General features: G+C 29.4%; 1 protein-coding gene across 1 annotated transcript; it reads right to left on the bottom strand.

The window, feature by feature from the left end:
* Positions 1–1,117: 1,117 nt before the first annotated feature.
* LOC148270764 (protein amalgam-like) lies at positions 1,118–9,372 on the bottom strand (the record flags this gene model as incomplete). The annotated part of the gene is made up of 3 exons (XM_088242216.1): positions 1,118–1,211; positions 7,183–7,323; positions 9,218–9,372. Coding segments are annotated over 3 exons (390 nt in total), but the record flags the coding sequence as incomplete, so codon positions are not given.
* Positions 9,373–15,100: the final 5,728 nt, after the last annotated feature.

The following is a 15,100-nucleotide window of genomic DNA, read 5'->3' as shown; positions in this document are numbered from 1 at the left end:
TCGGTTTCGAGACGTACCCGTCTCTGTGTCAGGACATCAATTAAACCAACATGCAAACCAACACGCAAAACCCACTATAAACCTTCACCACAGTTGTTGCATAAAAATATAAAACCATCAAGACATGCATTTTAATAAGCACATGTACTGATTAGGACAAACATGCACTGACTAAATAATGAAAATATTCTATGTTGTTTGAGAAATAGTTAAAAAGTATAGAGGATATGAGGGAGGGGATGAGCTTAATAGGTTTGATAGGGTGAATATTACAGTGGAACATCGTATCAAGGACTATATTGAAAGTTCGTTTGATCATTGATCAAAGGAACATTATTATTTTAAGCTTTCCTATTGTGAAATATTTCCATATTATTTACTTTTAACCCTTTATTATTTATATGTAAGATTTTAACTCCTGTATTTTTATTCAAGCCATGATTTTAATTAATTAGGTGATTTGTGAATTCAGAGAAATAATTATTATGAAGACACCTCATAAAATGTTCTTTAGCACGAACATCAACATTTCTTGATGTTTTTCCAACGTAAACTCAAGGATAAGAGTTGCATTTTAATTTCAACGTAAACTCAAGGATAAGAGTTGCATTTTAATTGATAAACTGAATTATTTCACTTTTTCTCTAATAACAGAATATTTTCATACTTTAATCAGTGCATGTTTGTCCTTATCAGTGCATGTGCTTATTAGAATGCATGTCGTGTTGGTTTTATATTTTTGTGCAACAACTGTGGTGAAGGTGTATAGTGGGTTTTGCATATTGGTTTGCTTGTTGGTTTAATTGATGTCCTGGCGAAGAATCGAGTACGTCTCGAAACCGGTAAACAAAAAAAAGTTGGTAAGTGGTTAAATACAAATATTCATTAACATTCATTTTAATGTTTGACATAAAGTTGATGCTTTAAATACTAATTATATTTTATCAAAGAGCTTCTTATTAAAATAATCAAAGTTGGATTTATAATCAAGAAATTTCCTGTAAAAAAACACCTTTTTATCAACGAATTCAGTTTATTAAAATTAATTTTGCAAAGCAAACATGCATTCCTTACCCCTTGAAAATTGTATGAAAAAATCAGAATTATATGAACTTACCTACTACATTGAGCAAAATGAAATGGCTCATTTTTGGTTCAGTACTAACTTGACACTCATACTGTCCGGCATCTCTTGCTTGGACATATTTCACCTAAAATAATAAAACAGTATGTATACATATTTGAAAAAACTCAACACCTCCACCCATCACCACTACCACCACCCCTCAAATAAAAAAATCCTCTCATATTAGCTGCTTTCAATAAAAAAACACGAAAAGACGTATTTTCAGTATTATGTTTTTAATATTTTAATAAAGAATATTGAATGTAAAAATGCGATTTCTCAAACAAATTTAAAAACTGTTTCGAGGTGCCGCATTCCGATAGTAAAACTACAATTTGTTTGTATAATATATGGTAGAATCAATAGAATAATTAAACAATCACCATCGAACCATGTCCGCTACCTAGTTGGAGCATATGGTGTACACAAAGAGCCTCCATGCATATCTTTGCCAACTCCTGTGCGTCTCTCAATGCAGGTTTGCGTTCCGCAGTTCTTACATAAACTGCCTACAAATAGTCAGGAGGGCACGTCCAGGACGACAAGAACCTATTGTTGGGGAGGGCTCTCAGGAGGTATCCGCAGTAATTATTTAAACACTTTATATACATTATACAGTTTACAAACCTATGCATAAGGGTGGGCATATTGCCTTAAGGCAATTTCTTCTTACCTACCCAAACCATTTTATTTGAGAAAATCAGTGGTATATGAACACACTGTTGGTTTAATAATAATTTCTTTATAGAACAAAATATTGATAAAAATATATATTTTTTCAGAAGTATACGACTAGTCAATTGTATCGCATCCGTTTGATGATAGTTGTCAGAAGTTTGTTTGAATTTAAAAAAAACTTTCTTACTTCATATAACATTATAAAAAGTCAACTTTTGTTTTGATGTAATATATATTTGGAATACCCAAAACGACAAATTCATATGAATATCAAACATACACAATTTGGCCGTTTTTATTTAATTTATTTTGAATATGATACTTTTGTAACATGACGTTCTAAGTTATTATTTTATCTTCCAAAAGTTTTATGAAAATATTTTTGCAGTTTTCCATTTTCTGCAGTGAAAAGAGAAGACTGTTCAGCTAAACACGTGTTCAGTTAAGTAAAGTTGCACGTGCTTTATCCAGTCCTCATCGTACTGCTTACGTCATCTGTAGCTGGAAACTTCCAAGACTCAAAAAAGGTGTCTTATATTACAACTTCCATAAAAAAAATTAAAGCTGATATAATTGTTACGGCTATTGAATTATAGTACTTTAAGCACATTTAAATATAATTATTTAATAGAAAAAAAGTTAAAACATATTTATTGTTTAATTCTAACACCGTTATAGGAATAAGAGAAAATGGAATTATAAGCATTTACAAGGCTCATTACCTGTATTAAATTATCAATAAAGTGTTTATTTAAAACAACAATACAACATTTCATTTGAATTATTTATTGACCATTCTTGATGGAATTTCATTGTAATGATGTAATCACTTATATTTCCATATAAGTTATTAATTTAAAAAAATACTTGGTACACTTCCACTTATTTATTTTGACCAATACAAAAGATCTTTTTACTTTTTTTTTCTCGTTCAGTTTTAAAACAACGCAAGCTTCTTTATCAAGGTATACTTAACTTAAGCATTCTATCCTATTTTTTTAATAAAACTTAACCAAGGGTCACAAAGGAAATTCTTTAGTGATAATGAATTAAATACCATAATACGAAAGTTCAAGATTTCTTATCAAACAATTTCACAAAAAAAGAGATTTTACGAATATTTACAAAGACAATATAAAAAATGCAGAAAGAGACTCAAAGAGGGACTTTTTTCAAATGTTAACATTAAACTAGAAATAAATTACTCTCCTCTAATCCAATGTCCCATAAATTATATGGGTTATTAAAAATTTACATAGAAAATAATCCGATTCGTCCAGCAGTATCATGTTATAATGTCCCTATAGTCAAACTTGTATCAAATTTAATTAATAATTCAAACGTTTTTATGCCAAGTACACAATTAAAAATTGCTTTTAACTAATTGATATACTCAAGGATATGGAAATTACAAAAAATACGAAATAAATCATTTTCGACGTTGGTTTGCCTGCTATTTGCTTGGAAAACTACTCTTGATTAATAAAAAGGTACCTAGGTACTTGTTTATGATTAAATTTTAAAACTAAAAATTGTTAATATTCAAATATTGAATTAAAGTAGGTACGTAAGTACTTATTTATGAATGAATTCCAAAACATAAAATAAATATGTTTTCAAATATGGCATTCTTTTTGCAAAAGTCAAACTCCGGTCTTCTAACCCATAATCTCTATTCTCACCTACAGAGGGGTGTACTTATGTAAAAATACGATTTTTAAAAATGTTTGGATATTAATATTATTTTAGTATTACCAATAATTCAGTAAATAAAAATTAATGGGTAGAAATTAAAAGGAATTTAAGGAAATAATCTGATTGGGATCCACGACAAAAAAATGCTGTTTGTAAAAATTCAAAAAAAAATTTATACACAAAACAACATCTTTCCATTTTTTTGTTAAAACATTCTCCTCGAATGCAAGCCTGGTAGATCGATGATGAAACAATTATGCTCCTTACTCCTTTTTATGTACTAGATTAAAGATTTTAATATCTACGAACACGCACAACGCAAAGATCTATATTCTGAAAACTGCACGTAAATCGGTTAAGCCATTTTAGAGGAGTTCAGTGACATCACACGTACAGAGGAATTATATGAATAAATAAAGAAATTAACTTTATTAAAATCAATAATCACAATGTTAGTGATTTAAGTGGCTGTCATATTTTTAGAATATTTTATTAATTTGAGAGGTTCAAAAAATTGATTTAATTGTGGCTTACAATAATGTTTTGAAATTGGTTTAGTAGATTAAAAATTAAGCAATGTTTATTTTCCATTTTATTATTTATACAGGTTCTCAGATTCTTACGGTTATTGAAAAAATTTTTTTTTATTTTTTTTATTTTTTATTTTATTGAAATAAACGGCACTTAGTGCCTTTTACATATTAGTTACAAATACAATTAAATATACATACATGTAAGCTTAATTTAAGTAATACAGAGCATTTAAAACAATATTATTAATTTAGAAAGTCTAAGAAATATAAACTATATAAAATAATAAAATATAACCAGTTGTAGAATTATCGATAAAAAAAGATAATTTGGTATTAGAAATACTTTGAACCAGTTAAAAAAATAACAAAGAAGACGATTTTGAATAACATTAAAAAAAAAATATGTATGTATGTATTATTATTGAAAACTAATATTTAGGTAAATAGTATATGTTTATGTAGAAAAATATACAATGATGTAAAAAAAATGATAAAGAGAAATATTTTTTACTTATAAATTAATTAAGAAAAGAAACGAAAAAAGAAAAAAAAAACACTAATAAAGAAGTTTAAATTTTTTTTTAACAAAAGTAACAAATAGTTACTTAGAACTATTACCAATAAAATAAAGAAGAAGAGCCGTTCTCTATGTAATAAATTTCATGTGAAATGAGTCACCAATGTTCTGGTACTTATTGCCTAGAGAGTGAAGTCTATTGATGACTGCATTTTTACCATATGATGTCGAAGTATTGTTGCCACAGTATTGGTAGGTTTGCCAAGTTGTCTTTTTTGGTACATTAATACTAATAAGTGATAAAAGTGCAGGGATGTCAAACATGGAATAGATTATTTTATATAAATTTAACAAATCAGTTATAACTCTCCTGTCACTTAGTCTTAATAATTTCAAAATAAACAGTAACAAATCATAATTCAAAAATTCAATACCAACACCTAATTTAAAATTTATAAATCGCAAAAACTTATTTTGGACCTTTTCAATACAATATTGGTGCCTAGAATAATGAGGAGCCCAGATTGTAGAGTTGTACTCCAAAATGCTTCTTACAAGTGACGTGTACATTATTTTAAGTGCACCAATATCTTTGAAATATTTAGTGGTTCTGATAATGAAACCCAACATTCTTAGAGATCTATTACTAATGCTATTAATGTGACCAATAAATGATAATTTGATATCGAAAATAACACCTAAATCACGTATTTCGGAAACGGATACAAGTTCAGAATTGCCAATAGAATAATTAAACATTATTGGAAACTTAGTCCTGTGAAATCTCATGATTTGGCATTTCTTTACATTTAGTTGGAGTTTATTTGTTGAGCGTCACGAAAATAGTTTATTTAAGTTATGTTGGATAGTAATACAATCATCAATAGTATTAATTACTCTAAAAATTTTCATGTCGTCAGCAAAAAACAAAACTTCGACACCATTAAATATGTCAACAATATCGTTGATAAAAATGTTAAAAAGTATCGGACCCAAATGGGATCCTTGCGGGACTCCACTAGTCGCCTCAATGGTACTGGATGTGGTGTCACAAATTTTTACTGCCAATGATCTACCAGTTAGGTAACTCTGAAACCATTTTATAATCAATCCACAGAAACCCAACTTGGATAACTTATCAATCATGATTCTATGGTTCACCTTATCAAACGCTTTAGAGAAATCTGAATACACTGAATCCACTTGTTTACGTAAATTAAAAGAGTTCATAATAATATTTTCATATATTATAAGATTAGTCAGTGTTGATTTTGAAGGCATAAAACCGTGTTGATTTGGAATTATTATTTGATTGACAATTGAAGACATTTTTTGCAAAATTATTTTTTCGAAGAGCTTTGGTATTGCAGATTGTATACAAATCGGTCTATAATTTGTGACATCACATTTATCCCCACTTTTATGTATAGGTGTTAAGAAAGCAGACTTCCAGTACTGGGGAAAATGTCCCTCACATAGCGACTTATTGTAGATTATATACAAGGGATATGCAAGGAAGTCAACACACTTTTTTAACAGTATTGTAGGTATTTTGTCAGGACCATAACTAAAACTAGTTTTTGAATACTTTTTCTTATGTCAATCATCTCAATTTGAATATGAGATAATTGTATATTTATATTACTGCTTAATTTGGTTACATAGTTAGTGTTGTTGGTATTATTATTAGTTGTATCATCATAGACACTTTTGAAAAAGTCACTAAATAGATTTACTATATCTGTTAAGTTACTACCAGTTTTTACGGAATAATACATAAAATTAGGTAAATTTGTGGTGTCATTTTTGAGGGATTTTGAATAATCAAAAATTTTTTTAATCACTATTTACGTATTTTTTTCTTTGTAAAAAATTTGAACAAGTGCACACTTGCAAGTATGTATGAGAACTGTTTTTTAAATTTGTGTTGTGTTTAAATATTTTACCCGCCCCAATAAAAAAATATTTTTTTTTAGATAAAAATACAAATAATTAAATATTGTATTTTAAAAAATAGTTTTTAGATAATGTATAACTCACTGAAATAGAAAAATAATTTTCATGTGTGTAATAAGTTAAAAAAAATATCCGGTGCAATGATAAAAATAATTACTAAATTTGTTGCCTTGTTTAGCAAGGATAGGCCAGTTTTGCATTAAATTTTAGCACGTTTCAAATAATTTGGACTAAGTAATTTAAGGTATGAAAAATTGAGGGTTAGGCTACTTTTGCGCTGACGGCCTCAACTGTGAACAACATGACAAACTTTTCATTTTGTTCATAAGTACAAGTACAATCTAAAATATTGAATGAGTAGAATTGGTAATGTAGTAATGGTAAAGAAGAAACTAATCATATTCTTAAGTATGTGTATCTTCATAATTTTAAAGTTATAACTCTGACAGCATATGACTAGAAATATGAGCAAAGAATTACGTTCATATCTTCTTTTAAATTATTGATAACAACATAATATTTGCTAAATCTAAGAAGCAGCTTGTAAGGAAATAAGGTGTTTAAGTTCAATGGTTTTAGCAACGTTTTAAAAATGTCATTTAACAAAAATACGTTTTTTTCATGTGTAAATTCAAGTTTCAACTAATTTTACAAGAAGAACAATTTTATGGGAATACCTGAAGTGTCCAAGTATCTGTGGCTTCTACTAAAAAAGCCTGAAATCGCTCATCAGCTATAAAAGTGTATCGGTCTACTGTGAGGATGTGAGCATCTCGTCTTCTGATCCAGGATACTGATTTGTTTCCCAACTGCTTCACCTGCAGAGAAAAATGACTGATTACGTGATGAATTCTGCTTAAAATATTACAGATTTTTAGGACTTTCTTTGTTCATATTTTATCATTTTAGATTAATGCGGCGTCTCAATTTTATTGTTTCGGAGCGCAATACACCACCCACAATTTAAGTTGATGCTATTTTTACGATGTTATGTTTTTAATGCTACTCAATTACAAATGATTACTGAAGCAATTTTAGTATTGTTGAAGTAAATTCTAGTTGATTGATTTGGTGTTAATTTTGTAGAACGCCATATTTAAACGTATAATATAAGAAATCAAACACTGATTTGAGTCTACTGAACATTTTTTTTTCGTTTAAAAATGTCCTAACAAGGCGAGACAATTGTCACGAAGTTTTTGTTTTTATATTTGTAAAAATAAAATGAAGTGTTCAGTAGACTCAAATCAGTGTTTGATTGTAATATTATAAGTTTAAATTCTAGTTATTGCTTAAACTGAAAATTATCTTCAACTGGTAGCTGGTATAACTTTTCCTTTGTGGATATTGCTTCTGTTATGATATGATGATTTCTGTGGCATATTTTTTTTAACTTCGCTGATACGAATTAATTTTTCTGTGTCCAAGCGGATAAATAATACACGCTCGTCCAGGCTTCTGGTTGTTTTTTACACTGGTTTGATTGGCGCGTTTGACTACCATGCTTGAAGTCCTAAGTGTAATTTCTGGCATAAGATGGTTTTACACTGCAAAATTTTTGTGGTCCTGGACCTTCACTTGAAGCGAAAAACTGATCACTTTATCGGCCAAGTAACAAAGTAATCTAGATTTATTGCAATTGGAGTGCCAATGCAGTTTTCTATGCATCACGTTATGCGGATGGTCAACAAATCTATGTTAACTGCTATCTTTAAGATATAAAGAATTCGAAAAATTGCATCGCACACAAATTTTCAATAACTGAATGTCATCAAACAGACTCAAACTTAATCAATCTAAAATTGAGTTTCTACTGACAGTGACAAAAAAGTTAGAACACTTTTTAGATTAATCTCTAATTTCAATCACATGTCAGCTTAACTCTAGTTTAAATGTTTAACTAGTGGGTGGGTGTTCATTTAGATTCAAATCCTTTTCTTCATTCTCAGGTCAACAAAATGTTTTTTGCTGTTTTTTTTCCTGTGAAAAATATTCCAACAGACCCAACTAAAGATCTTGTGAATGCTTATGTCGTTTTGCGTCTAAATTACCGTACTGGAATGTACGCAAATCTCCCAAAATATGTTTTCAGTGCCGCGGCAGGAGTAAAAAAATATTCTCAAAACATCTTCGAGATTTGCGCTGGTTAAAAAGCCCAAAGATAATAAAATATTAGCTTTGCTGGACAGTTATCAAATTTTTTTATGAAATGGTTCCAAAATACCTATCGGATTTCAGTATTAAGGAAAATATATGTCAAACAAAATGACTCTCAGGTCAGCATTTGATTCAGCCAGAGGGAAAGTTGTCAAAATACGACGCTGCTCAAACGCTAGGTTTAAAGATCGTGTTTTTGTCGTTGCCGGCTCCTTGGCTTGGAACCAATTGCTTTCACACTTGCAAATCGTAAACAGTGCCAATCAGCTCAGACCTCTATTCAAATCTTATTTTTAACGTCAATCATACTCTCAATTTTAAAATCAGAAAATACAATGCGTAAAATTAGCTCAGTTAAAATTTAAGTTAAGGAATAAATTGTAAAGCGCCCTTCAGATGATGTTTCACAAAAACATAAAAAAGAGAAAACTTTTACTGTATAACAGTGCTTTAAATATTTTATTTTTATTAGTAAAGATAAGAAAATACTTCGGTCATATTGAAAAAAAAGATACAAAAAGTAATGTTTTATTAATGAGTAATATATGAGCTTACCTTGCAGGGTAAATATGCGTGGGTCCCTAATTGTGCTGTTATATTCGTAGGAGTCGTGGGGTCAAAATAAGGGCCAGTATAAAGCCCCGAAAACCTTTTGACCCAGTGCTTCTTCTCGTACTCTGCTATAGAACCTCCGGCAGATACAATAAAACCTAAAAAAAAGGATTTTTTTAGAATAAATATGTCCATTTTCTAGTTTGACCTGGGTATGCTTTATAATATGTAAAAAAATATATATATATTTGAATATAAATTTCTCAATCGAACAAAGACGTTCATTGTTAATATTTTTAAAAACACAAAAAAATCAGCTTAAGAGTCTCAAGTCATGTTTTGGTGCCGTAATAATTTAGCCTACAACAGATTAGATATTAAATTCAGTACACTAGATTTGCATTTTAACTGAACTAAAGTAATAAAAATAATGCAATTTGTTTTCACTTTTGTTAACACTTTTTTCACAGTTGAAAGTGTTCATCTAAATTTAATACATTTGTCTTTATGTCAAGTAACATTTTGTGTTTTTTAGGGTAGAGAGTAAGGAGGGCGAGGGTTAAAATTCACTCATTTTCACATGTTCTTAAATAAAACAGGAGTGGACTATAAAAGGTGATATGATTATTTAGTTTCTTCTATTTAATTTATCGCAATTTAAAAATAGTGATTTGGCGATACCAGACAAATAAATGATTGATCGACGTATTTATTAAAAACTTCATAAAGAAACTGTGAAGTAGCAAATAATAAATGTCAAAGTGAACACTGCAATTTAATATTTAATTATGCTAGGTTAATGTGTCCGCGTCTGTCGGCGAATCGATTAAAAATATACATTTTGTTGGTCGTAGTAGGCACACTAAAATAATTTATATGAAAACTTTTTGTTTCGTATACATAAAGTAAAAGTTATTAATGATTTAAATGAACTGTACCTGTATTAAAAATGATTAAATTAGTGGGATTTCTCAGGAGAAATTCGTTGTTATCAATAAATGATAGAATTTGATCAATAACATAGTAAAACCTTTATTTGAAAAAAAAACACCAATTCAAATATTCAATACATTTAGAAAACGATATTTTTTTTTTCAAAATACCCAATAAAATTAATTTCACAACTTATTATGGTATACATAAACATTCTAAGTAAACATACAAGCGCCCGTATTACAATGAGAAAGTTCAGAGTTTTTTTTTAAAATTGTTTTATATTTGTTTATAGACTATTTAATTAAGCCATTTTTTCTTATTTTTTTGTTTATATTTTCGTATAATCAAAACTATGATTTCTTAAGTTTTGTTTTTCTGAAATTACTCCCTGTATTACGTCTCAACAGCCGGTTGGTTCGTTGACGGTTAGTAAACCGGAAATCTTCCACAACTCTCTTACCATTGGTTGATTCATACGAACAAGTGATGTCGTCCAAAGCATTTTTAACAATATATTTTTTTCGTTTTTTCGGACTCTGACTGAAGGTGACACGCAAGAGTTAAGGAACAAGTTCTTAGTACGTGTCGATTGCAAATGGATGGATTTATGTCGTCATAAAACTGACAATATTTATCAATACCACACTCTAAATATTTCTAGAATAACCTTCTTAAAACACACGCTATAGGTTTTGTATATACAAGTATCTCGCAAAATCTTATAACATTTTTCTTTTACATAAGGTATTTTTACTATTATTATTTTCATTTTTGGTTTATTTTTCCATACATTTATTATTTACATAGGAATAAAATTACAAAAATACACTTTGAAAAATAAATCTTAAAATTAAGTAATAACATAAACTGGAAAAAATACCCACAAAGACTTCAGCGTCTAAGCGTAGGCCATTCCTTAATTATTAAAAAGCTTAAAGCATATTAATATGGTATGACATGACCACGAAAAGAAAAGAAAGGAACAATAAAAGAAAAACCAAATAACATATGCTGATAATCCTAAAACACGATTTTTTTGCAGTATACATTTATTTTAATTTTATTTTTTGCTTAAGTTATATCTGTTTCTTCCATGCCTCAAACCTACTTTAAACTGAACCAGTGATTTAATGTTTAGTAGTTCCTTAGTTAGAAGATTGAAGGGTCTTGGACCAACATGTAAGAAGTGCTTCTGTTTGAACTTAGTTCTGCATCCTGGAACTAACAGTACCTATCGGATCTATTACTAATACGATTTAAATTATCACTAAACAATTCCCTATCTAAGTAAACATATTTCAGGCACTGAAATAAACATAATTCATCCACATTAAGATATAAAAATCATTAAGTATACTTTTTTACACATATGTGTTGTAATATGTGGGTGATAATAATCATCCTCATTCTCTTTCTACACTTAATGGTGCATATGCAACTGCATTGGTACACCAATTGCAGAGTATTTTAATCAATTTTGTTACATGAATGTAAGATGATTAGTTTTACGCTTCAGGTACCAGTCCAGAGACTATGAAATATGCTGGTGCAAATATTTTATATCAATCATGTTAGAAATCAAACCTGAGACCTCTTGAATAGTAGGTAAATGCACTGACCATTACAAAATGAGGCCGACAGGTTACCTCAAAGTGGTCTATAATTATTCGAAAAAAATAAAATTAAAAAATTAAAAACCCAATTATCCGGGCTGATTAATTATATAAACATGAACTTAACATTAAACAACTAAATAATAATAATAATGATATTTTGTTTTGAAAAAGTCTTTGCTATTTTTTCGTTGAAATCAATGCTTTATTTTTAAAACATAGTACAGAACATGTCGATACTCGATGTACTAAAATATTGTACCCCCATTAATCATAATACTGAGAAAAGCGCTTTTGAAATTTTTCACATCTTAAAAAATTAGATTTTATTTAATAGAAATAAGGTTTTGTGTCTGATGTAAATACAATCATTTGACATGAACTAATGTTTGGCATAAATATAAATATATTGTAATGAAGAGACAGTATCTGTGTATCTGTTTAAAAAATATTGTCTACAGGATTGACAACATATTTTAATAGATATATATCTTTAGATTATTGGGCTTGGGAGATGCAATATTTTAGCACATAAAAAAATAGGTTAAACTTAATACTTTTTAGTACATAACTCATTTTTGGCAATAATGGTATTTACAATATGTTAGTTCTAAGCCATCAATGTCATTTAAAGTATTGTCCATCACTAGCGACTATTTTCTCCCATTTTCGGAGCAAACGAATACCATCTAGAAAAAATGACTCATTTTTTAGGTTATCCACGAATCGAGCCAGTTTTGGGCATCTTTATGATAATGGAAGAGCTGTTTAGTCGGGCCACGAGTCATCGATCGGGACAAGTGGTAATCAGAAGCAGCAGTGTCCGATGAATACGATAGGTGGGGTAGGATTTCGCATTTAAGCGTTTCCGAGTGTGTTTTGACTGGCCTTGCAACATATGGTCGAGCGTTGTCATGCAGCAATTATTTTGTCTATTGCGGCCATTTTTCCTTCAATGCTTGGCTCAAACGCATCCCGAAGAACTATCCCGTTATTATTTCATTGGGTTTAAGGAGCTCAAAATACACTTCATCCAGCTGATCATAGCAAAGAGCACAGATTGTGATGATAATAATATTCCGTGATGTTTTGTTGGCCTTGTGGAGTAATGGTCAGCGCATGCCTACCATGCAAGAGGTCTCGGGTTCGATTCCCGACATAGTCAATATGAAATATTATTTGAAAATGTGTTTTTACATTAGAATATTTCATAGTCCCTAGACTGGTACGTGAAGCGTAAGACTGATCACCCTATATTCATATAACAAAAATGATCAAGATACGCTGCGATTGGTATACCAATGCAGTGCCCTATGCACCAATAGGTGTGGAAAGGGAATGATGATGATGATGTTTTGACAGAAAATGGCCTCCACAAAAATTCTTTATCGTCACCCTAGACTGTAAATCTCGTAACTCCCGATTTTGTCGAAAATGAGATTTAAATACCATTTGAATGGTTAAACTATTTTACATCTTCGTTTACTTCGAATATGCATAAAATGGTTTCAGATGATTTGACATCAAAATTCAAGCCTCCAAACTCCACCACGTTTATAAGTCAAAATGTAACACTCGTTACTTCTTAGTTTACTGCCATTTTGTATTGATACTGCCTTAATTTTCGCTCGACTTATTTATTGTTATTATTTTAATTAGATTTTTTATTTTTATAAAAAAAACTTTTTTTCTCCAACTCAAATTTTTGGTGCAAATCAATTATCATCATCGACATTCTCAAATGAACTCCAAAAAACTTATGATTTGACAGATATATCAAAATTGAAGTTAATACTAATATTTTTCTACATATAGAAGTACTATTTACTTATTTTTTATTGTTGTTTTTGAATTTTCTGAATTTTATGATGTTTAAACTTTTAAAAAGTTGTTTGGATTTTGGCGTAATAAGATATGCCGTCATTTGAACCCAAGTGATGAGCTTCATGATGAAGTTGGCTGTGGTATTATCCAATTTTAAATAATTCAATAACATTTTATGTCGGAAAACAGGAAAAACTAATTTAAATCCTTTTTATATCCAAAGGAATTGATTCAGATCTGAAAGAGTTAACGTTTTTCATTATATTGTGAAGTCGGCTCCTAAAACTGACTATTGTGATGTCTAGTTAAGAAAAGTTATATTAACCTCAAATATTTGTTTTAAATTTAATATCTATAAACAAATTTCTTTTTATTTACGAAACAAAGAAAATAAAAGGTGTCTGTAAATTATTACAGACAATTATTTTATGTATTGTATATTTTATTTTATTTTTATTAATTTTAGTATTTTTATGTCCATTAAACATGTATAAGTTAATTTATCAATCCGTTTCAATTCCTATCGGAAGATATTTCCATTTTGTTTCTACAGAATCTATGCAGTATTCATTTTCAAGGGACATTTATATGACAGCCTTTTATTGGATTACCTTGTATAAATATTTCAAAGCATGAAAGAACACGGAAGGAGTTTATCCAAGTGAAATGAATTTTTCATGATTCAAAAAGGGTTCTTCGGGATTTCAGACAAGTTAATTTATTCAAACAATCCTACTCAAAATTCATAAATAGTTGATCATTCAAAAAGTTTATATAAAAGTCTCATAATATAAGACCACAATAACAAACCATCACACCGTTACTGTGTAGGGTTAGGCAGAGATAATAAGACGCCGTGTCTCTCGGTTTTCGCGTACAGACCTCGCTTTCTTTACATTTGTGCATCTCCGCATGCACGACTTTCGACATGTTTATCTTAAAGCATTTATTGGATTTGGTTATGCCATATCTTTCTCGATCTTGATTGTTTTCCGCATCCATAATCATTCGCCGTATAAACCCAAGAGAAAACATTTTTGAGAAGGTAATAGAGAAGACTAGGTATTTACAGGACTTATGACCTGTCATTGGCTGGTTTAAGTTACAGGTTATAAGTCCTGTAAATGCCTAGACTTCCATATCCCTTTTCAAAAACATTTTCCCTCTCTGTTAAAATAAATTGAAATTGAATTAAATTGAATAGAATCTGTTTTTTACAGCAAAAAGGTTTTTTTACAAAAGTAAAAGAGCTGAAACCTTTATTATATAGTAACTGGTATAACTTACTTTTGTCAGACTCATGGTGTAACGGTCAGCGCGTTTGCGTACCATGCTAGAGGTCTCGGGTTTGATTAAAAATAAATTATCAAAGCCTGTAATGACTCTTTTTTACATTATTTTTTAAACGTGTCTTCTATTTGATCATTGGATTTCATAATAAATAATCATATTTTGCATTCACGTGCAGAACCAAAACTTGTCATTATTTTTATTATGATTTTTTTATTACTAA

This window comes from Micrasema longulum, unplaced genomic scaffold (genome assembly GCF_059751315.1).
Source record: "Micrasema longulum isolate JH-2025_06_02 unplaced genomic scaffold, ASM5975131v1 h1tg003429l, whole genome shotgun sequence".
In the NCBI taxonomy this organism is placed as follows: Eukaryota; Metazoa; Arthropoda; class Insecta; order Trichoptera; family Brachycentridae; genus Micrasema; species Micrasema longulum.
Note: the sequence above shows the minus strand (reverse complement) of the source record. Positions and strands in the feature narration are given on the sequence as shown.